Genomic DNA, 25,111 nt, shown 5'->3' on the forward strand with positions numbered 1-25,111 from the left:
CTGTCTACTTATTAACGAAAGAGGGAGGGATCTTATCAGCTCTTTAAATTTCTACTTAATCTATTTGGTATCTGGTAAAATTCACCTGCCTGAGCTATTCTCTTACACTCACTTATACATTAAAATAAACTCTTATCACTAGGAATCCATATACTTTCTATCTAAATTTCTCTAATAACCTAGTGTTGGTAACTTATACAATGCCGATATTGATTTAGTTTAAATAATTTATGTGACCGTATGTATATAAATGTTTAAATTGTAATAAAACCCCTCACTATAAGTCCATTTGTATTGGAAATAAATAAACAAATACGTAAGCTCGTGTCCTACGTATATGGTGTGCAATATATTATGTCAACACTTACCGGAGTACAGATTAATGTTGAAACTCGAGTTTGACGGTATGAGCGAGTACCGAACGAGCGCGTTGTCGCCGGCGTCGCGGTCCGTGGCGGAAACGGCGCCAAACGCCGTGCCAGCCGGTCGGTTCTCCTCCACGTGGAACTCGTAGTGCTCTCTGTCGAACTCTGGATCGTTGTCGTTTACGTCGGCCACGGTGACCACCACGACCACGGTGGCGGCCAGTGGTGCCGGCGACCCGTTGTCCGCGGCCACCACGGTCAGCTCGTACGTGTCCTGCGTTTCCCTGTCCAGCGGACCTTTGACGTACACCCATCCTGTACTGGGGTGCACGTCCAGCGACCCTCCGCCGTCGCCACTGGAAATCCGGTAAGTGACCCGAGCGTTGTTACCGCTGTCGCCGTCCAACGCCGTCACTTGCACGATCTGCAAGACATCAAAGAAAATGTATTATACAAAAGAAAAATACCTTGCACGGACTACTCTAAGAAGTCAGACACAGTTAGTAGTTTACACACGGCGATCTATTAAGTACATCACTGTCGGGGTGGGGGAGGTTGATGAGAGATTTATGCCGTTAAACGGTGGCGTTGACAATATATCATTGCATCCGCGATGCCGGTGAATCGTGGTGTGGTAAGTTGTACACATACATATTATATATTATTATTGTACTGCAGCAGCAGTTGACTGCGGGCGATTTAATGTAGAACACGTTTATGAATATGAATATAATAATAATAATAATAATAATAATAATCGTACGCGGAATACACTCGCGTTAAAGTGAATTAATCGAGTCCGAGATTAACGTCAGCGGGTCCCACTAATTTATTGGCGTCCGCGCGACCAGATTATACTGTCCGCACTCGCGGGTTACCGCGGTATATACACACACCGCCAGGGCACGCGGTATTAATAATATAATATAATAATATCACGTCCAAGCACACAAGATGAACGCGATACGCATCAAAATCCGACACATCGTCGTCGTCGTCGTCGTCCAATTGCCACCTCGGAAGAACACGCATAATAATAATATAGCTGTGTGTATCATATTATTATTATTATACATATAGGACCATACGCGCCTCAGAGTTAGGTATATACCTGCAGCAGCCTACCTACGCCTCGTCCGAATCCCGTAAACACGACGCGCTGCAGTCATATTACGGGTAGGTGGTACCTATAACGCGGTTATAGTATCGAAACGAATGGGAAAAAAAATAAAACAGACCGAGAGAAAACGCTGTGCGCGAGTGTACGGCGAGCGGTATATACCGCGCTCGCGGTGACGACCACCGCCTGCGCGGCATTCCCGCACGTGAACTATACGCTCGACCCCGGCGAGACTGTCATGGGGTGAGAAAGGGGGGGGGGATACGGACGCGTCAAATCGTATTATATTATAATATTAGGTGGTACGCATACACATGCGGCCGTTCATCAATCACCGCCACGATTCGGCATCGGTGACGACGAGTAATTATCGGGACGCGCAGTTCTGCCAACACAATGACGCATTGTTCGCGCCTCGTTGGGGGCCTCGCACGACACCCCCCCGCGAGACGATGTTAATATAATATATTATATGGATAATATGCCGCGTCCCCGGGGAAAATCGATAGGCTGCAGCATCGCCAATGTCGGTGTATTATTATTATTTTATAGGTACCTATACACGATAAAAATACGTACATAATATTACTATTATTTCGTTTTGTCTTTGTACACCCCACTCCGAGCCCGTCCACTTCTTTGGCGGTTGACGATCTCGTTACAATATGTGTAGATACCCGTGTTGTAATAATATTATAATGTTATCGAATCTCCTATTATACGGTCTCTCCGCAGAGATATTGGAGCTGTACTACACGGGGTGGCGTGGACCCCATCACTGGGCTTTTCGTCTCGAAAGAAAAAAAATTGATGTAATAAATAATAATCATTATTATATTATACCCCTTCCAGCGCACGATTTACACATAGGTATATTAACATGCTACGTGCACATATCGCGTGTATTAGATTATCAGTCATTATATATTATTATTATTATTATTATAAAGGTATTATATTATTATTATACACGTGCATTGTTGTCCCGCGTTATTATGATATTATTAAAAGTATATCGCGCATTAACTGGCCGTAGTCGTTTATTGTTTAATTGGTTCGCCCCACGGAATACTTTTCTAGGCGCATAGAGCTGCAGTCGTGTAAAGTGTGGTTGCTCGCCCACCGCTATATCGTCCAACATACTCCATTGTGGAATTCCTCACAATTACATCGTCTTATTATCGGCTGTTTTAGGTATGTTAAAACTCAGTAAATAGGAAGATATATAATTTTTAAATGACCTCTACAGTCCGAAAAACTACGGGTCTTATCCCCGGGTTCATGCGTTTGTATATATAAATTAACCCGACAGACGGTGTGGTGTACGTATTATTATCATTATCATTATTATTATTATTATTATTATTATCGGAATGCGAGGACAATACCGTCGTGTGGTTCCGTTATAGTATGCCGACGCGAAATCATGACTGTGACCCCCTCGCAAGTCGATGGTCATTGCGCGCGCGCGCTAGGCACCCGTGTTGTACCGTTATTAATTAACGAGAGTGTCGTGACGACGGGACGACGTGGGAACATCGTAGCGTTTTCGGCAGGCTCGTTACTAGTACATGTAAAACTACTTAAGTGTAAAATAAAAGCTACAATATTGGTTTTAAATTTTTGCAGTGGAGGGCTGAGGACGAAAATCACAAACGCATAACATGCTGCAAAAGCTGCAGTATTGTGCATTGTATAAATTGCCAAACTAAATAATGTTTAACACCCCCAAATATGCAAGAACACTCACTTTTGCGTATTGATTTCTAGAATACTGAATAAACTGGGTAAACAAGTTTTGGAATGAGTAATCAAAAGTAAAATACAAATCGTATTATGATTAATATTTTGATCGAGGAAATATCATAGGTAAGTTAGATTTACAAAGTGTGTCTTGCGAATGAAATAAATGCAGGTATAATATGGCGTCAAACATTTCATTACCGGGGTGGTGGAACTGTGAAAGGGTGAGTCCGAGTTTGTGACTTTAAGTATGAGTGAGGTAGTTCGGGTAAAATAATATGGTCATAGGTATCATAATCAAAATATATTCTTACCTGCGAGTTGACTGGCAATGATTCCAACACGGTGGCCGAGTAATGTGGCCGCTCGAATACGGGTGGGTTGTCGTTAATGTCCTGGACGTCCACGACCAGGGTCATGTTATCGGATAGGGATGGCGCCCCCGAATCTCTGGCGATCACGGTAACCGTCAGCCTGTGCACCGTCTCGTAATCCAATCCGTGGATCAAGCTTATCGTACCACGGTTGTGGTCCACCTGGAAGTACGACGGTTCCTGCGTAGAGGCAATCAGCTCGTAGTGAACCTGTCCGTTGGCCCCGGAATCCGGGTCGGTCGCGTGCGCAGTGTATATCGGCGATCCCGTCGCAACATTTTCCGGCACGGCGATTCTCACCGAACTCGAATCGAAATGCGGCGAGTTGTCGTTTTTGTCTTCGATTATTATGTTCACCTGTAATGGATTACATAATATTATATATGGAGACGAGTGGCAAAGGCAAATAATGTGTTATTAAAAAAAAAAATTGATTTGAAAAAATTATAGGAAGTACGAAGTCCTAACGGTATACTACTGTATGAAATAATATTATTATCTTCTTCAATTGAATACTTTCTATTTTAAAGCGATCTAAAATCGCGCCCCACAGCAGACGTTTTGAAATAACCGTCATAAACATAACTGCAGTTTCAGTAGGTACTGTGATGAATGTGCAGTCGTTTAAAACTGCAATCGTTAAAAAAATATATAACACACACCGTGACGGCATATTATTATATTATAGGCACGCATATTCGTCCGAGTCTATGGAAAATATTGACAGTTTAACGATCTTTGTATACTTGTATATAATAGGTACATATCCAGGCACTTATCCACGGCAAAGTCTATGGGCACCTATATAATATTATACTCGTATGTACCTAAATATTATAATATTCATCCGTTGATATATTTTACTATCGGTAAAAACAACAAACTAGGTAGGTACATATAAGAGTTCGAAAGAAACGTCGCGCCGGGCCTAAGTGGGATTTGTTTTATTACACACACACAAACACGTCTCCGTTATGGTGTTGAGCTCGTTCGGGTTGTAAAGGTTTTGCGCACGTAGACCATTAAGTCAACATAAATTCATAAACGCCCCCCCCCCCCCCCGATGGGCGCACCTGCATCACAACACTGGCGCAATTAAACAGTTTTACAACTGATCGCGGTCTCTCTCGTTAAACCGATCGTGTGTGCATTGATCCCGCTATAGAGCAAAGTGTATAATATTATGTTTGTGTGTGCAGAGAGAAAAATAAAATTCTTAAAAAAAAACCTAACGTTTATACTGTATATAATACGTCAATTCACGGCGGCGCATATTTATGAACACAGCTGCAGTGTTGTAGGAATGAGCGCACAAAAGATTATTAAATATAATAATATTATTATTTATACATTGTTATGTTATGTATATACACTCACTTGGGTGTGAGCTCCGTAATATTTGTTCGTCGCCGAGTAGGCTTTGACGTTGAGTAGAACCGATTCAAATGATTCGTGATCCAACACGGCTGTCGTTTTGATAACTCCTTTTACCGGGTCTATGGCGAAATATCCGTTTGCCTCGTCCGAATGTATGGCATACCTCAGAGATTCCGAATCGTCCAAACCTGTAACATGGATCGTATTAATTCGTTTTATTTAACAGAAGTCACATCAAAATAAACAAAAAGCATATAAATAAAAATAAAAATTAAAAATAAGTAGTAAAATAAGAATATAGATTTTTCGTGTCAAATAGACGGATGGTGGAAATACTATTAGTTGATTGAATTATACTTTATGTAGGTATATATACACTGATTTTTTTTATTAAAAAAATTGGTATTATGTATAACTTGAACTGTCAAATATTATTAGTAAAAATGTATTAACAGTTATACAATTAAGAATATATTTTCAAAAAAGCAACTTCAATTTTTGATAAAACCATTTTTTTACCACCATCACGGGGTCAAACAAACTTGTGAAGTATAATACTTAATATTATACCCATACTATAAGAATTGAACTATGTTTTCCTCCATAATCTATATTCTATAATATGATCGAAACGATCGAAGTTGAGACTGTATTATCATCGCATTACCTAAGTGAACCCAATTGGTGTACCCATATAGGCTGTATATAGTGACCGACCTGCAGCCATCGTCGTTGTCAACAATGGGATCTGTCGCCTGTCGAGCGTGCGTTTAAATATTCATAATATATTATGATATATAAAACTCGGTGAGCACATAAACACTACGACGGCGTTAAATGCGCTTGTCGGCGGTGTATATATATATATATATTATAAATAAAATGATAATAATAATATAATACGACAACAACGACGAAGTGGCGCTCAAGCAGAAATATTGACCGGTAGCCGTTGTGGAGCGGCTTCAGCGGCTAAGATATTACATAATTTCGAAGGACCGGTTTATTCGAAAATTAAAAAAAAACACTCCCCGTATATGACCATGGATATTTTTTGATTGAAAAATAGTTTCGATGGAAAATAAAAACTGCAGAAATCGAAAATGATCGATATCCGAGCGGCTAACTGCGATTTCTTCGGTGGTATAAAATATGGCAGTAGATATAATTATTATATGGAGCCGAAGGAAACGTTATTTCAGTTTGGTAACTTCAACGCGTGCAGTCTTCCGACCACGATATCTTCGATAGGCGAGGATATCAATCAATGTACTTAACACAACAATATGATCTATGTATAATATATTAGGTATCGTAAAGATCGGAGGGCAGCTGGTTAGTACGTTTGTTGGGCTATTCCGCAGAGAGGGTCGTGGCACGGCTCGGAGAGATTAACATTTAATTAAAATCCAGAAACACCGGTTGACCGGTCTCTCGGAAAAATCGGACGAGGGTAAAGAGTGGGGATGAGATTACACACACACACACACACGACACACATATAATATTATACACATCCGTAGGATGACGTGAGATTTTAATAGAATCGAGTGTGTTTTGGCCGGTATATAATACATATATATTTTAATATGTGTATATACACGAAAACCACGAACGATTTACATAAATCTCGTCCCGCGCGACGATTTGTTGTTGTTTCACCATCTCGGAACGATCCGTCGTCATCGCCCGGCGCAGCAGCGGTTTACCGATATCGGAGGGGTCCACGTACCGAAATATGACATATTCGGTTTTTGGTTGTTTTTCTCGTCTATTGTTGACTCGTCGTAAATTCGTCGTCTTCGGTCGAAAAAACGCCACGTTCCGGTTTATTTAATTTGAATAAAATTTTAATAACGACGAGAAATTCGTTCGGACCGGCGGCGGCGGTGATAAATAACTACTGCGGGGCCGGGGCGAGATAAGTAAACGGACATAAATTGTGGTCGTTATGCACGCACGCACGCGTTCACAAACACACACACACACACGCACACCACGTAGACAGTACGTATTCAATAAGCGTGTATAGGTACGTATAATTTAACATAAAATATATTTATTATTTATACATCATTGTATGCACATCGCGCGGGTCGAGCCGTAAGTTTGTAATTTTGAATAACGTTTGTAATTTTTCGTCGACGAAAGGATTTTTCACTATTGGCTATAGACCGATGTTCGGTTATAGTAGAGGGGGCATTATGGAGAAGTAATTTTTTAAATCAACAATTTTAGCTTACATTATTTTGAAGCTTTGCGTATGATCTGACGGGGGATCGCATCGAATGTGAATGTTATCGCAGCAGGTATTGAAAAGAATATAAAATATGGACGTTTTCATTTTTTATTCCGCATTAAATCTTCAATCTCGTATCGGACTATGTTCTACAGTATACGGCTGTATAGTCTTAATAAGAGGTCGGAAAAATAGGCGCTTTGCGCAGTATGTATACCGCTCTAGCTGTTGCACGTGGATAATATTAAACTCAGGCGTGCGTGAGAATAAATATATAACTATATTATACCGATCGATCGACGCAGTCGATTAGACACGTCATATATATATATATATATCTTATATATACCATCTAACCAGTTAGTTAGTGAATTTCAATCTGCAGCTAGCCGCAGTAGCGGACAACGACGCGTGTCGTATTGCGACGATCGTCGTCGGGTGGTATCATTATAATGAGCTGGCCGTTCGTGCAAACCGCAGCGGTGGCCGCCGAATTTCCAAACAGTCTCACAGATAAATGTATACCCTAGGTACCTAATAATAATAATAATAATAATACTTACTACCTACTTAGTAGTATTATATGCCTAGCACGACTCAGCGAGGGAGACTACACGGTTAGAGAGAAGTCGCCAAGTGCACGGATGAGACGATACATATTGAATAATATATGCGCGAGCGGGATATTATGTATACGTCTCGTAACTTACCCCCCCGGAACGGATCGTGATCGGATGCGAAATGAAGACGTATTATTGCGAGATATATATACACTTCACGACTCGAGTCATTCCTATATGTGTACCACGCTACATTCCGATTTTTTTTTTTTTATTTTGTTTTACATATATTCGACCTTTGTGTCGTGCTCGGTCCCGGTGTGTGCGTGTAGTGGCTGCCGTTTTTGCGATCTCAGCACCGCGCCTGCTCTGTATAGGCACTATATATACACTATTACGACTTGTATACGACGACGTTTCCGCACGAAAGATTTTTCTCTTCCCTCTGTAGATCATACCTAGCTATGTACGTACGCTCGCTTATATATACGTTTGAGCGACACGGACGTCTTGCCACTCCCCCCAACTATAGCCACCCACCCATCACCACCATCCATCCGGTGTTTTGAAGCCCTCAAGGGGGTTGCTGCACGTACCTGACTGATTGGGCGACACCGCCACAGTGCCGACGGCAGTGCCCACTGGCGCGTCCTCTGGCACCGTGAACGAGTACTGCGACTTGATGAACACAGCATACGGTTTGGACGGATCTGCGGCCAACACAGCGATTCGAACTCGGGCCACTTGGGCGGCCTCGTAACCGCTACCATCCCGGGCGGCCACTAAGAGCCTGTAAACTCCCGATCGCAGTTGAGCAGCCCATATCTCGCCAGTGTTGCTGACCAATCGGAAAGACGTTTCCGAGTCCTCGCTGTCAGGTCCTGTGAACACAAGCACAACAATGTCATTATACATTTTGGAGGTGTGAATTCTGAGATCTGTTAAACACCAGCTGAGAACATTGCCACGTGCACTATACAATGTTCTAAAAATAAGTGAAATTATTTTCCATTTTTTTAATTTCAATACGCTACACAATAGTATTATTTCCGTACACGGTAAATTAATCAAAATCAAGTAATATTTTTGGGTTGTATTCTTTTAAAATAATAAGCGATTGTGTTATTTAAAGTTTAAAAATTTAAACAATCATGAAATTGCTTTATTACCTACGGAAATTACTAAAAAAAATATTAAATCAACTATGACATAAAGCAATTTTAAGACAAGACCCAAAAGCTGATCTTATATTATGCTGCACTTAACAGTTGTGTGTATAAATGTATAACAAAATATTTCGATCCATCTGAATGGTTTATTCTAATACATAGTAACTAAAGAAAAAACACACGCATTAAACTCTGCAGGTTAGTTGGTTACCCGTTATACCCTGTACATTATAATCCTCTATACGTAAAGGGGCATAGGATTAAGTCGGGTGTAGTATAGTTTAGGTCATTGTATCATTGGGTATAATTGGGTACATTTTATAATATATTATATAGTTGAATATTATTATGGCAGTGAAATAGGGTAAAAATAATGATTTCTAACGGTACGAATTTGACGATAAAAAGTTACCACTCATTTGCTAAAATGTTTTTTACGTTATTTCGTTATAGATCTCCTCGATAAAATTCTAGTTAACCTATACGCCGCTATATACTAGTTAGTTATACCTACGTTATCTGATTGTATAATATATCAGCTACTGGACTATTAAAAAACGCCCGAGTAACTGGGCCGAAGACTGCACGAGATTATTGGAGAAATATTTCAACTATATGAATAATATAATAATAATATATAAATTTATTTATTTATCTCTTCGTGTATAAGGGACATGATGTAGTTATGCAATAAGTGTACTACATATCTATATGTATAAGTTTATATGTTTTCGTTAAATTGCGTCGGTATAAACATGACGAAAACATAACAAAATATAGCCAAGGAATGTTTGTGGCAGTCGAACGAGAGTAAAGTTGTAGTCGTATAATATATTATGAGTGTGTGTACGAATTGTCTTTTGTGTGGCTGTATTTTAATGTACAGGATATTCATAACATAATAATATAACAGAACGACAGAATAAACCACAAAATTAAAAAAAAAAAATTGAGGAATCATGTACAACCCAACGTATAAAAGTTTTTACGTCGTGAATCCGACAATGTACCTACCTACTATTGATAATAAACACGAACGCTCGTCATTTACAGTTAAACTCGAAAACTATTGCGGTTTGGGCATATAAACCTACAAACCTTATAACGTGCAGTGTAGTTATTTCGTATCTAGAATTTAGATATATAGATACAATATGCGATACTACTACATAGTGCTATGATATTGTATTATAAATATTATCTTATATAATATTATGGATACGTATTATTCACTATTGCTGTACAAAATAATTATAGACCTACGTTTTCTACGATTTCATGAAATTTAAGCATGTACGAGAACAAAATATATGGTTATTAATCTTATATTATATACCTACTCTTTAGGTTAGGTAACATTCTATACGATAAGCCCGAGGCAGATCGATGGTTTATTGGGTTTAATATATACTACAGAATGTCTGCAGCGTTACAAACATTGCACACGATGATATTATTATAATTTATAATTAATATATTTTTATGACACATACCTTTAGCCGATATCATATAGTAGGAAACCACTCCGAAGGATCCGGAATCCGCGTCCTTTGCTCGGACAGTGACGATGGGTCCTTGTTCGGTGGGGCTCCAGACGATGGACACGTTATATTCTGAGGGCGAAAATACGGGCCAGTTGTCGTTGACGTCCTGCACGTCCACTTTGACCACGGCACTCGTGCTCAGTCCACCTACAAAACATAATCGATCTTTATAATATGACCATTGACGATCTGTGTGTACTATTTAATATTTTGATGAGAAACAAATCGATGCTATGCAGACAGGTGACACGAGAGCCAGGCACTCCGAATTCAATATTGTTCACTACAATACTTATTATACTGTGAAAAATTAGTACCCTATTGGTAAATTATACTATATGATGTGTATTGTGTACCATAACTTCGCGGGGTGCTTTACTGTCGGACGCAGTTTGGGTGAATATAATATATCATATATTACGTCCTCGGCGATGAAAAGCAGCAATAAAACCCGACGGTACAGATATAGCGCGTGCGAGGGAGATCAGTAGTAGTTGTTAGATGTATAGATAGAGGTAGAAAGAGAGGTAAAGGCATAGAGACAGAGAGAGAGAGAGACAGAGAGAGAGAGAGAGAGAGAGAGAGAGAGAGAGAATGAGATGTGTTGAAAGACAAGGGATGAGCTACAACGATGCACAGCAGCAGGTGGCCGGCGATGCTGCAACAGGAGGTGAGGCCGAGATATATGTGCTTATGATCGGATAGATTTCAACGAATCGCTCGGAGGTGCTCTGCAGCGTACTCGAAACCGCCCGATAAGCATCGGACGCGTCTGCGAGTCAACCGGTTTACGCGCGCGCGACCGCTCGAGTTGGATCTTTGATTTATCGACGGCAACTCGCGCACAAAACGGCCATGCAAGAATATACAAAAATGTGTACATGACAAAATTATTTTGGTGTATGTACGCGCTTCGCAAAAAAAAAAAAATGAATGGATATTTAAATTGCTATCAAAAGTCCGGAATAAAGTGGGAAAAATGATGCCGTCTATGGATTTCTGTTGCACAAAACTGCAGGTGGAAACTATATAGTGTCCTCATCAAATTTAAAACGCGAATTTCAAAAACTCTCGTTTAGTGTCAAAATATCATCAGCTGCCATAGAGCCATCTATAATATATTTTTATAATATAATAATAAGGTTGTGCCGACCACCGTTACCACATAAATGTATAATATAATAATATCTACACCCATGTGGGCAGGTGGGTATAACAGCTATGTATAGGTAAAGGTAATAAGTACTCTAGAAAGGCGTTTCTAAAGTATAGGTACACATTTAGGTATATCAATATTTTAATATCGTATATAATTACGCGCTTGTGTACAAAAGGTATATAATGATTTTCCGAGTAATAAAATTACTTAAAACATTATATAATGCCGTCAATTGAATTTAATAGTCATATGTTACATGCTTCAAACAGTCGTTCATTGTTTTTTCATTTAATTTTTCATTTAACACACTCACCCCTGTCGGTCGCCACCACCGGAAACTCGTACAGCTTCCGGGTCTCGTAGTCCAACTGTCTGACCAGACATATTTCACCGGTCGCCGATTTAATGGAAAATGGTCCACTGTTTTCGGACAGCGTGAAGTTCACCATGGAATTGACTCCGCAATCCGGATCCGATGCCGACACCTGCGGGACAAAAAAGTACATTGTTCATTAGTATAACTGCACGCGGAACACATTACTAAAATAATATTGTACACCAGAAAACAATAAACAACTATGAGCCAGAATGTAAATGTAATGTACATAACGGCGTTTCGGTACGCACCACCGGAGTGTGGCTGGAGAGAGAGCGTCACACGATTCGTATACTTATTTATAATAACGCCACGGCCGCGCGTAGGTATACGATGCACCTTACAATATATATCGTTTATAATTGAATTCTACGTCGATGTTTTAACGACCCATAAAATACACGTACGTATACTTATTAAAATAATATGTATATACAAGCGTCCGTCGTTATTTTCGGCCAATCGAACTCGACGCGTGTCTTTATGCGCAGTGAACGGTTATAGAAAAAAAAAAAACATTTCGAATACGATTTATACGATATATTATAGGCGGTGTTTAAATTATTCAATAATGTATATATTCGACGGAATCTACGGAAACGTCGACGTTTTAGATAATACTAACGAGGATGTAACCTAACATAATTTAGTATATTATTATACATGTATTCCTAGTTGAAATTCGAGTATTCGGGTACACTGCAGTATCGACGAGCTGCAATAGGAGTTTTAATTTGTATAAATAAAACAACACACCAACGATTGATTTGATAATACTCGCATAGCGCAAGTACGATACTATATTACAAAGTTTATATGACACTCAAGTTTGTTGGACACCACCCAATATATTATTATGTAAAATATAATATAATAATATTTAATTAATATTATAGATATTTAGTATTATAAATGTATTAATTTACCATTATTATATAAGGATATTTACAGTCGAATAGTGCGGTTTTTATTTATCAATGACATAAAATATAAAAACTAGCAGAAAACCTAATGATCAATTCTATGCAAAAATACATTATTATTCCTTCAACTTATTAGAAACACACCTTCGTGAAATATTGAATACATATATTACATAGGTACCTACGTAGGTACAATATAGGCGTGCAGTTCAATAAGTTCAGAAACGTGTCTTATAATAGTATAGGTATGTATACGTTTTCAAACTTTTGAGCACTTGTATGTAAATCTATAATATGCCGTGCGCAAACCTACAACAAATAATAATAATTTCGATCGTTCGATCCACTGCGCGCATACTAATTCGATCGTGTCACTGCACCACAACGGTGTAAATATTACAGTAAACGCAGTCGACGACGAGGCCGTACGAACGACATAAAACCAACCGAAAATAATAATATATGCATATGATATTACAATAATATAATATATTATAATAATGTACGAGTAGACACACACACACACATCACCGATGAACGACTCGACCATACGCGTTTCCAAGATCATAAATTGAATTCATCCACCGGACAGGGGAGAGAGATAACGAGTGATAGAGTGAAAGAGAGAAAGAGAGAAAGAGAGAAAGAGACTGCAGCAGATCGACCGAGGCGATAACTACGCGCACTTATGTGCCCCCTCGCGCGTATTATGCGACGACGAGCAACGGGTGACCGAAACTGCATCTTCAATTGCAGCTGTCGTGTGCGTCTGCTTATGGTCTAGCTGCAGTGCGCCCGCAGAAGCGCATTCCGCGTCGTATATACATACCGCATAGGAGCGCATAGGAGAGCGTTGTCCACCGGGTTATAGTATGATATAGGTAGGCGTGGGCGCGAGCGTTTCTATTATTGTAATAAATATACACATGCCTACATCGAAATCGACCGGATTAATGTAAACAAAAATGTCAGCACACTAGACCCGGTTTCCTGTTTTCGAAAAATGTATACAATATATTATAATTTAAGACATCACGCTCGTTGCATCTTATCGCGACTTGTTTCGTATGGCGTTTACACGATACATTATATATTATATCGTAGGTGACTCGGCCGTGTTCGAGGCCTGCAAGCGCGTAGTGAAATGGTTTAGGAAAAAAAACTCGAAAAATGCGGTTAAAAAAATAAAAAAAACCGAACAGAGTAAATATCATTAATTTTAGCACGCCACGTCTATTATGCGCGTGTATTATACCTATGCTTAAACGCTATATACAGCTACAGTCGTCGACGAATAATAATTATCATAACTAGATCTATTATATAATGCCTATATAATATACTTCTATCTACATATACAGTTCGCGTCCGGGTGAGCGCGCGCGTGTGTGTATGTCTTGTGTTTCAAATTTATTCAATTCGGACACACACACACACGATTTATTTATTTTTTTGAATTGTTTCGCAAAACGCCGTGGCACTGATTTACCGATACATATATACAGACGGGAGGCGTGCAGCGTTTTAAACGATCATAATATATAATATACGTATACGCGATAATTGCGCCCGCGCGTAATTACACGGTCGTAAAACGGTAGCTTTAAGATTTTAAATGCCGTATAATTGCGAGTTTCGTTTTTTCGACAAAACACGAACGCGCGCTCTAATATGGCCGCCGTCCATATTTAAAATAATAATAATAATACATTACATACCTATCATACAGGTATGTATGGGTATCAGCTATTTATAGGTGTAGGTACATGTCGCGTGTCGCATAGACGTCGGCTTCTTCCTTATTACCTATACCGTCGTCATTCCGAAACGTTTCGAACGTCACCGAGTTCCCATCATACAATAAAATAATATGATATATTATTTAATATCAGGAACACGTACCTGCATTATAATATGTATTATACGCCTACACGTCATATTTTAAATCATCATCGCATCGTTATTATGATATTATATTATTCTTAAACCTAACATCATATATATATATATATAGGTAGGTACACAGACGCGGATAAAATACCCACGACAGTCGCATGTACGGAAAACAAGATATAATATAAAACCCCGAGTCAACGAGGAAATGGCCGAAATTAAATCATAATATACATATTCATATATATATATATATATCGCGTTACGGCGCGACGTGTGTACAGACGCCCTCGACCAAATACATTAATATACGCGCGAGTGTCTTATACATATATATTATTATTATATTATAGCCGGCCAGTTTCTTCTCTAATTATGTGGTCATCGTCGGCGTCGTCGTCGTCGTCGTCGTCGTAGTCTTCGGGTTTCGGCGGCGGCGGCGGCGGCGGCTCCGAGCAATTTGTTACGTTTTGACAGCCGGCCCCGGCGCGCGCGCTGACAGAAAGACCCGCTCGCGTGAATTATTGGTTACATTTGTGTTGGATTGCGTGTGCGTGAGCGGAGAGCGGAAAGTGGGGAAAAAAATGCAGAAAACAAGCATTACCGGATTCCGCGGAAAAATGTGTCCTACGCGCCAAAATTTTTTTTAAAAACATTACACGCCCGGCGTACAGGTATAGGCGGTACGCGTATATTATATTATATTATTATTAAAAAATCCATACGACCAGTGTGCCGCGGCAGTGTGAGCAGCGCTTCTGTGCGCCCGGGGGTCGGGGTGAACGACACGCGAGGATTTTTCGCAAAAAGTATCAAATGTATAAATCACGCGGATATCGATCCAATTATTTTCGGCGTTGTCGTCGTCGTTGTCGTCGCACCGCACTGCACTGCACCCCGTCGTCGGTACTGGTGCGCTGCAGTGCATAATCATCGCATTGTTGTTTCGCATGCGACCGTCGTCGAGACGTCGTTATATTATATATTTTTATATAATACCCTTGTATAAACCCATGCCGCTGTACTCAAACAAATTAATCCTATCCCCCAAAATGATGTATAGGTCTCGTATATACAGTCGGACCGGGTCTTCCATTTATTTGGATTATAATATGCAAAACACTGAGCGCTGATAGCAATCTCCTCCATCTATATATGTCTTATATTGCAGGTGTGTGTGTGTGCATGTGTGTGCATGTGTGTGCGACTGGTCGTCGACGATTTATTTCCTCCTCCCTCCGTCCGTTTCAAAGTTCCAATTATTAGGTTTATACGTCGTTGCAGATGACATACACACGCAGATTCCGATCGATAAACCTCGCAGACGACGCTTGAAAAATTCGATATTTTTATTTGTATATAGGACCATATCATATCATATATTATATGAATGTAAAATACCTAAGCAGATTCGTCTGGAAAACTTTTCGATCTTTTGCCGATCCGATTGTTAAACCTAAAATATATATACCACTGTAAGATCGTCGCACGATCGCGAGCCCCATATATTTATAAGTGCGTTGTCACATTATTTATGCACATTACGTGCGCCAAAATTAATATTATTTGGTACACATTATCAATGTTTCGAGCACAGGTGATAGAGTGGGAAATATTTATAGCATAAAAACACATTATAGTTACCAATATAATATATATACGATGAAACAAATGTAGTATTATATATTATATACCTATACCTACTAAAACAAATACAAGAAGCGTATATTATAAATTATAATAGACACCGCGGAGTGCTATATTCCACCGTGTTTGCGTAAATGGCTCACCCTGTATACACCTCCGCAATGCTGTGAAATATCGTTCTGACGACGACTGGCTGAGTTAATTTGTTGCTGCAGTGCGCGCGGCCATATCGATTATGACGTTTATATTATTATTATAGGTAGGAAAACGTACGAAAACGCGTGATTGATCTCCAGCAGAGGGGTCCAGCCAAAACCGGTATTTAACTTATTTAAGTACAATAATATGTATACAGAATAATATACACGGACAAGTCGGGTAAAAAAGGCGCGGATAACTGCAGCTGGGATATTCTCCTGGAGGAGGAGTCTTTTTTAATCGATTTCTTCGCACACTCTTCTGCCATATCTTATCATCCATCAACTATACTATACAGCATATATACTTCAATTACTTCTGCGCGACTACCGTTACTATTATCACGCGTATAAAACGTCCACAAATCATCGCAATGATCGAACACATCTGATAGGAAATCCTTTTGTCCCGAGTGCAGTATATTATCGTATTTGAACGCGTAGATGTTTCGGTCAAAACACTTGTAGGCGACCGATCTACATAAACTCCGCCGTTTTCCCATATTATGAATTTATGATAAAACATCAGGGCGCTCCCGTCGAATCCAAATATAATTACAATAAGTAATAACATATTAACAACTCAGATATGTGGTTTCCCGAAACGATACTCGTAGTAAGTGTAAAAATGTATAAAAAAAATCATGTATCATATATCGATGGATAAAATAATATATTTTATACTCTTTTTTTACTCACATTTATGCCGGAGTCTGTTAACCGTAATATCATATAAATAATAAGTGAATGCGTTAACGTTAAATGTCTGTGTATAAGTGTGCAGCAAGGACCTACAGGAGGAATCCGTCATAAAAAAAAAAATAAATAAAACTGACGATCGTCGTCCGGCTTTATACACCTATAATAACGGTCCTCAACTTCGTCCCGTTTACACACAAATGACAGAGACGACGACGCTGCAATTCCCAGCGGCATTATTATTATTACTACATAGTGTAAACTGGTAAAAATCATAGGAGCGCTTGAACAACAGCGGAAATTATTGCAGTAGGAATAGAGGTATAGGATTCTGCAGATACACTGCATCAGTAATAATGTATGTAAGAATACAAGTGTTTCAAACACGAGCGTCAATCGATTAAAAAAAAACATAGGTACGTTTATATATAATAAAAATTTGTGATTTTTTTATATTCGCAGCCAAACACAACACACACACACACATAATATAATAGTATACAATATAATTGAAATGTCCCAGTCACGCGGCGGACGGTGAAGAGGAGGAAAGTAAAACGCCGCGCGCGAGATATCAGTGATGCTGCAGTTGTAGCACTATATAATATACTATGTCTATACATATTCGTACGGCTGACAGGGGCCATTAAAGATAGGGAGAACACACACTCGATTATTGGTTAATTACGGTACGGATTAACACCGAACGAAACGTGTTTATTCAAATTGGCAACATTATCGGCGCGTAAAGTGTAAATGTGTGTATGTGTGTGTGTATATGTCTGTAAGATTGAGTGAGCGAGTGTGTTTAGTGTACGCTCGCGGAGCTGCAAAAATGATATGGGGACGTTTTCTATAATATTATACAACGATCTAGCGCGTGCACGGATATACATATATATATATAAATAAACATATTGTAAATACATAAATAAATATACATATATGATAATATATGCACATAAAGGTGATTTACGACGATGATTGACTATATAGCTCATAGTTTATAATGTAGCCGCCGACAGCAGACCTAATCATACATGGGGAGATGAGATTTTGCGAAGATTTGGCAGACAAAAAAAATTAATGCACTGTGAGAAGAAAAAACGTGACGTGATTGAGATGATGATTTAGTGATAATTTTATACCTGCAGGATTGCACCTCGCGACGACGATTTTTCTACTGTATGCGCAGTAAAACGATATACTTTTGCATATACGGACATATTGTCAGACGACGTTTTCGAGTCCTTGAGAATAGCACCAGCTTGTCTCTTTCCGCCTTATTACACACACACACACACACACACACACACACACACACACACACACACACACACACACACACACACACACACATTGTTCTCCGAAGCAAAAACAAGCTACCATTTCGTCGTCTCCGGTCCATTGATGCTGCGTACTGCATGCATTTATACTTTAAACGTATATATAAATTGAAACAGAGAGAGAGAGAGCACACTCTGATTTATTAAGCCGGTTTCCATTATTATATTAACGGTGTCCGCGCATTATACACACATATACGTATAATATATAAATTGGTAAGCTTTCCCGAAAGTCACCGCCGTCGCCGCCGCACTAATGATTTCGGAACCATTGTTTTGACGGCACTGCAGCAGCAATTCCAGTGCATAATTCACTTTTGGGTCCGAGTTATTTACGAGCCGTGCAGGCTGCGACGAGATAACGGTTTTGCGAGCGACACAGGAGACTGGTCCCATAAAACAATTCGCGAAACAATTGCCGCCGACATTTCGCGACGATGGAATGTGCGCGCGCCTCGTTTAATATACGCGCCCATATATATAATATATTTCTACAAAAACGGCCGAGAACCATTTCCCGCGACTTTTCTTTGGATATAAACGCCGATATAGCAGAGTGTGTTATTATAACAACAATACAATTTACAGCTGCAGGCTCACATACTATATACTCACCCGCAGCTGCACCACTAATGCACAATATATATTCACAACAAAGATATAATTATAAAATAGAATATTATAATGTGATTTCTTTAGAAAAATTTTATGTCGTAATATACACACACGCATAACATAAAAAAAAAAACGTTTATACGCGACTCGTTTTGGGAAAGAAAAAATAATACCAAGACACATCGCTGATGTTGTTGTTAATCGCCTCCGTTTACGAAAAACACGTAAAGAATATTACTATCCCTAATCCATTCGCTCGTTATCGCCGTCGCCGTCGCCGCCAACGCTATAGATAATATAGTACCACACTACAGCACACGTGCGTTAAAGTCTCTCGTGGCGAACGGTGTCATACGAATAAAATCGTGAGCGTACCGAATTCCATCACCCGTCTAGTGGTCGCTGCTAGACTATAATATATATATTATTATTATATATAATATACATATATAACTTAGTCGCGACGACGAGTGGCATCGAAATTGTATAGGTACGACGTATTAACTCCATCAATTACGAAACGACTTTTCCGTATTATGAATCGACGTGTCAGGTAAACGCGTATTATATGGCGGGTAGACGGAATAAGTGAAAAAGAACCGACGCACATGGAAAACCAAAACCAGAAAACCCTTTTAGTCGGCTGTCAAAAATAATAAACATTAGGAACGCGTCTTCCTAAATGAACCTTGCGAAGCACCGTATATAAAGTAATATACATCTGTCGGCGGTGCACACATATATAATTGACCCTTCACGGACCGCATCATGCATGCGGTTTACGAAAGAGGCACGTGTGTCGTAATTCAACAGATCGTCATTGTCGATGAAGCGATTTTTGTACATCGGAATAATCGATATTATTCATATATTATATAGACACGGCAATGTTGATCGCGATTGATCAGTCAATGAATGGTTGGGGTGGCAGGGTTGTATACTTGTATCGCGTAGGAGATAATAATATATTTTCCATATAGGTATAGGTATACAACGGCGAATGCATATTGTGAATTTTTTCTTAAAACACTAAATTAATACAACACACCCATATTATATAGGTACAGGTATCTAGGTACTACGATAAAAATCATTTTCGTGTTTATTCGAAAAAAAATTAAATAACGATAATATTATAATAATACGCGAACTCATCCGAATAGTATTCGTATGAGTCGCGGTAATTTATTGGTCTGGACGATCCGAACATTTCGGTCACACGGTCCTCGCACGTTCATATATATATAAATACATATATGCAAACACGACGACAAAGATACTGATCGATATAAATGGCATCCAGTAGGCTTTCATTTCTACTTTTCTGGGCTGATGCGGCGGCCGCCGGTAAACCGGTAGATCTTTTAATGATTCGCACAGCTCGTCTTGTATACACACACTGTATACATACGTACTTATATAGAAGAGCGAGTTAAAGAAAAAAAAAATTACATGAAGATTATTTATTGTCCAAAGCGATGAAATTGTTAATTTCTTCGAATACAATGAGCTTACTCCTAATGCATAATATTTGTATGCATATATTATTATATGTTATAATATTATGTAGTTATTTTTTTATATATATTGCGCTCATTTATACAAAAACTTTTGCTTTTTCCACACTTGATTATTACTATTATTATTATTCTGTACCCGCAGTAGGTTCGCCAAGTCAACGGACGAGGGTTGGCTACCCTGCAGGCACGAAACTCGCTCAGTCACGAAGTTTCCACAGCGTAGCGTTCGGGGTATATATCCGAGTATCCGACAAACACACACACATCGCGAAGAATGCGATGGTATATACCTCTTTATACGCGCAATGTATATATATATATATTCGTATTATACTATACGCATACCCCTCGTCGCGACGTGGTGCCCACAACCTGTCATTATTGTTCTCGGCGGCGGACTAATGATGTCGGACGAGCGCCCTCCTGCCATCTGCCTTTTTCATCACTCGAAGAAGAAGAAAAAAAACACACAAATGTATAATAATAATAATACGCGGCTATATTGAGTCGACGGTGCAGTGTGCACGTATGCATATATACTGCGAGTGTTTAACACGATTTTCGTTACGCGAATGCGATAAACTTGACGAGATGTTAATTCGATACGAAAAAAATCCAAATCATAATATCGACCGCAAAAACCTCAACGGGACGCGCTTCATAATATCCATATAATATCGGATACATAGGTACCTATACATGTGCTATTGTGCTGCACCAAATATCTCTCGATCATTTTGATCTATTTCCTTTGTTGTGGCGCGGCGGCGGAGTAATCATCATTACACGCCATTACAATATAATATATTATGTATATAATATCCGTTTCCCCCATTGAAATTACGACGGTCAAATGACAGGTTTTTGAAACGTGCAGTATATATATATTTATTGTATATGTGCGCAACCCACACACACACACACACACACACACATATATATATATATATAACTGGGGGGAGGGGGTCATTAAACACCAGGAGAGACATTAAACGCACTGCCGCGGGAATAAAATCGGTAGGACAGCCGCGGGTGGGTAGGGGTTGGGGTATGTATAGCGGGAGGATGGAAAAATATATAATGTCGGAAAAAAAACCGAAAGTAATCATGTCCTGCACCGCACGAGGAGATAGGAACCGAGCATATAATATAATATGTAGTAGGATGGATGATGTATAAAGTAGTTATTACGCAACGCGAGCGGGTGATGGGAAGCGGCGGCGGTAATTGACGGTTGTAGCTGTGGCGGCGGTGGCGGCGCGACGACGGCGGAGAACCAGAAAACACGACCAATGACATCGGCGGGGGAGACCGCAACGGCGGGCAATCATTATTTTGGACTCGGTGGTCGTCGTATAGTTTCCGAGAGTCGGTATAATACACGGCGAAGTGCCTATCTGTATATATATATATATATATGGTACAATAATTGTGGGCCCAGCTCTTTGTTTCTGTGTAGACATACACATATATACATAAGGCGCGCGCGAGCACATAATATAATAATATATAATATGTATATAATGTATTCGTCGCATGGGAAAACGAAAACACATAGGTAGTATATACCTATGCGACCACGACGGGAGGACATGACGACGACGACGACGACGACTACGACGACGACGTCTGTTTAAAATAATTGACGTATATTATCGTGTGTGTGTGTGTAATAATTGACGAATTTCGCCGCCGTGGGTGGGTGTTTGCATATATATTATGTATAATATGTATAGATGTAGCTGCGGAATTTGACCGCGTTTTTTTCTCGATCGCTGCTGCTCCACGATGTAATATATTATATTATGCTGCTCGAAAGTCGGATGGACTATTTTACGAAAAGATTTTCCTTCCAGGCGTGGGCACTATTCGCGGCGGTACTTTTAATAGGTATAATATAATATAATATTTAGAAGGTATACCTAACCCGCAGCAACTAGTATACGGACGGTATTACAATACCTATAAGCTATAACACGGTGTTTGTCGCGCGCGACGATCGAAAACCGAACGCGGTCGATAAAAAGGCGACGGCGGACAAGCAATATCTGTCATAATAATTCCGCCCACATACTGTGCGCTGCACGGAACACGCGTGTCCCACAGTAGCGGTCCGGTCCAATAAATTCGAAGCGAGAGAGGGCCCACCGCCACGCGGCCGCCGTTTAAATTACGAGCCGTTTCGGAATTTATTCGTTTATAAATATTATTAAAACGGCGAATTTTATGAGTTTTTCATACATATAAATATAATATTATGTATAATACTGCAGTGTGGAGGTATAGTATGAGACACAATGTGCTATAGTACATAGGTATAGTATGTGCGCGCGTGTAAAGTTTATTATTATTGTTACTTTTTTTTTTTTACAAGCTACCCCCCCCCCCTCATAATAATAATATATACGAGTATGTACGGCGTACGCATCGACCAGCAGCATAGGAGACGTATCGACTCGGTGTGTATGTGTGTTAAAATAATAATATATTATAATGCGCGCGTGGAATTATATTATTGCGCTCCGGACACCGACCGTAATAATGCAATTTATGTATTTATATGTCGCGATCCGATCGACGATGATCCGATGGGGGGTCCAATTAATTCGCTTATACGCGTATTTAAGCCAAAACGATATAAATATTTTCGTCGAGAGAAATAGTCGCTCTCCGATCGTTTGAATAATTCATGTACTTAGTAGGTACCTGTACTTACAATGTTGTGTACCGGTATGTATATCTACAATTTGACTTATTCTCCAAGAGATAGATAATTGTACAACGTGTAAGGTCGTCGTTAAATGTGAGAAAATATTTCTTATGCTATTCCACGATGTTGAAGATATAATCGGATCACTGACATCACTATGTACAATTTTACAAGTTGTAGGGGCAGTGTAAACGTGAATATCTGATTTAAATGGTATTCTAGTTTACTTATTTTCTATACATACCTTACAAAAAGCTGACAAATCAATATTATTCATATTTTATACTATCGAATATGCTTTTCAGTTTACTTAAATAAGTAAGTTATTTTGGTATGTCCATGTCCCATTATGTTAAGCCACTGCAGCAGTTAATTTTCTTCTTTATCAACTAAAATATGCACATGTTTTCTTGGCATATGAATGGTTAACACCATGCCATATAAAATATTTACCCCTCGAAAAACGCCAATAACAGTACTACTAGATTTTACGATTTTTGCATATCTATTTTCAAACACTACTTTAAGCTTTTAAGTTCAGTAGTCGTTCAATCTTTGCAACAGACATTATATCGTAATTTTGATACATAATACACAACTTGGCTTGTAATTTTCTATTCAGTCTCTCACTTCAAACTCTTCTATAAAAATGTTTCAACATTATAAATGTCTAATAATTAGGAAAGTTTATAAAAGAAAATTGTGTAGTAGGTGCCATCATATACCTATACTCAACAGTTCTCTTGGTCATGTCTGTGCCCATAACCTGTTATAATTCTTGGTATGATATATTTATGAAACAATTATTATGAACTAAAAAATAACTATAATATAAATATCGGCTAATGGATTTGTTTAAGGAAACACGTATGTATATATATAATACTTATTTGAGAAAACGTTAACAACAGTTTTATACGATTTTCATATTTTAGGTTATGTTTATCATAGTGATAACGTAAGTAGCAATATTGCGTGTTAAATAATATAAGATTTTTATTTATAGTTACAATTTTGGGATCATATCAAAATAATTTTAAAAATATATGTATATACATATACTAATTTACATCAAACAATTCATAAAAACTTAACAACATTTCGAAGTTAAAATTTATAAGTTTTAGAAAAAAAAACGTATGAAAATATAAATTATGAATGCATGCTGCAACGCGTAGAGTATAATGTCTTATATAGAGAGACGTCGGAATAACAATTATAAGGGATTCGTTCGGAGCGGCGGCACGTGAAAGGAAATATATGGAAGCGTAGGTATATTATTTGAACCCATATAATTCGAATAATAATTAGAACAACGTGTGGCGGCTTTTTATCCTGTGAGGGAAAAAGAATTGATTTGCGTCGCCGACGTCTGGGCCCTCGACGGGTCATCGAGTACGGCGCAGACACCAGACGCCACAGCAGCCGTATATATATATACTATATAGTCTTATTGCTACACACGGACGAATTATATACGCGACCTTTTCGGGGGCGTATCTCTTTGGAACAAAAAAAAAATCCCGAAAAAATAA

At 39.0% G+C, this 25,111-nt stretch overlaps 1 protein-coding gene across 2 annotated transcripts in view; it reads right to left on the minus strand.

Annotated features, from left to right (window-relative positions):
* The window catches only part of LOC111028316 (protein dachsous), a 130,347-nt gene that overhangs the window by 18,155 nt on the left and 87,081 nt on the right, over positions 1-25,111 (minus strand). For both annotated transcript variants that reach the window (XM_022306908.1, XM_022306907.1), the window contains 6 exons: positions 11,964-12,135; positions 10,441-10,638; positions 8,375-8,659; positions 4,980-5,167; positions 3,543-3,959; positions 369-789 (listed from right to left, as the gene is read on the minus strand). In XM_022306908.1, the coding sequence (XP_022162600.1) occupies positions 369-789; positions 3,543-3,959; positions 4,980-5,167; positions 8,375-8,659; positions 10,441-10,638; positions 11,964-12,135 (1,681 nt within the window). The remainder of the gene's footprint in view (positions 1-368; positions 790-3,542; positions 3,960-4,979; positions 5,168-8,374; positions 8,660-10,440; positions 10,639-11,963; positions 12,136-25,111) is intronic.

The sequence above is a fragment of the Myzus persicae genome, unplaced genomic scaffold (assembly GCF_001856785.1).
Source record: "Myzus persicae strain clone G006 unplaced genomic scaffold, MPER_G0061.0, whole genome shotgun sequence".
In the NCBI taxonomy this organism is placed as follows: domain Eukaryota; kingdom Metazoa; phylum Arthropoda; class Insecta; order Hemiptera; family Aphididae; genus Myzus; species Myzus persicae.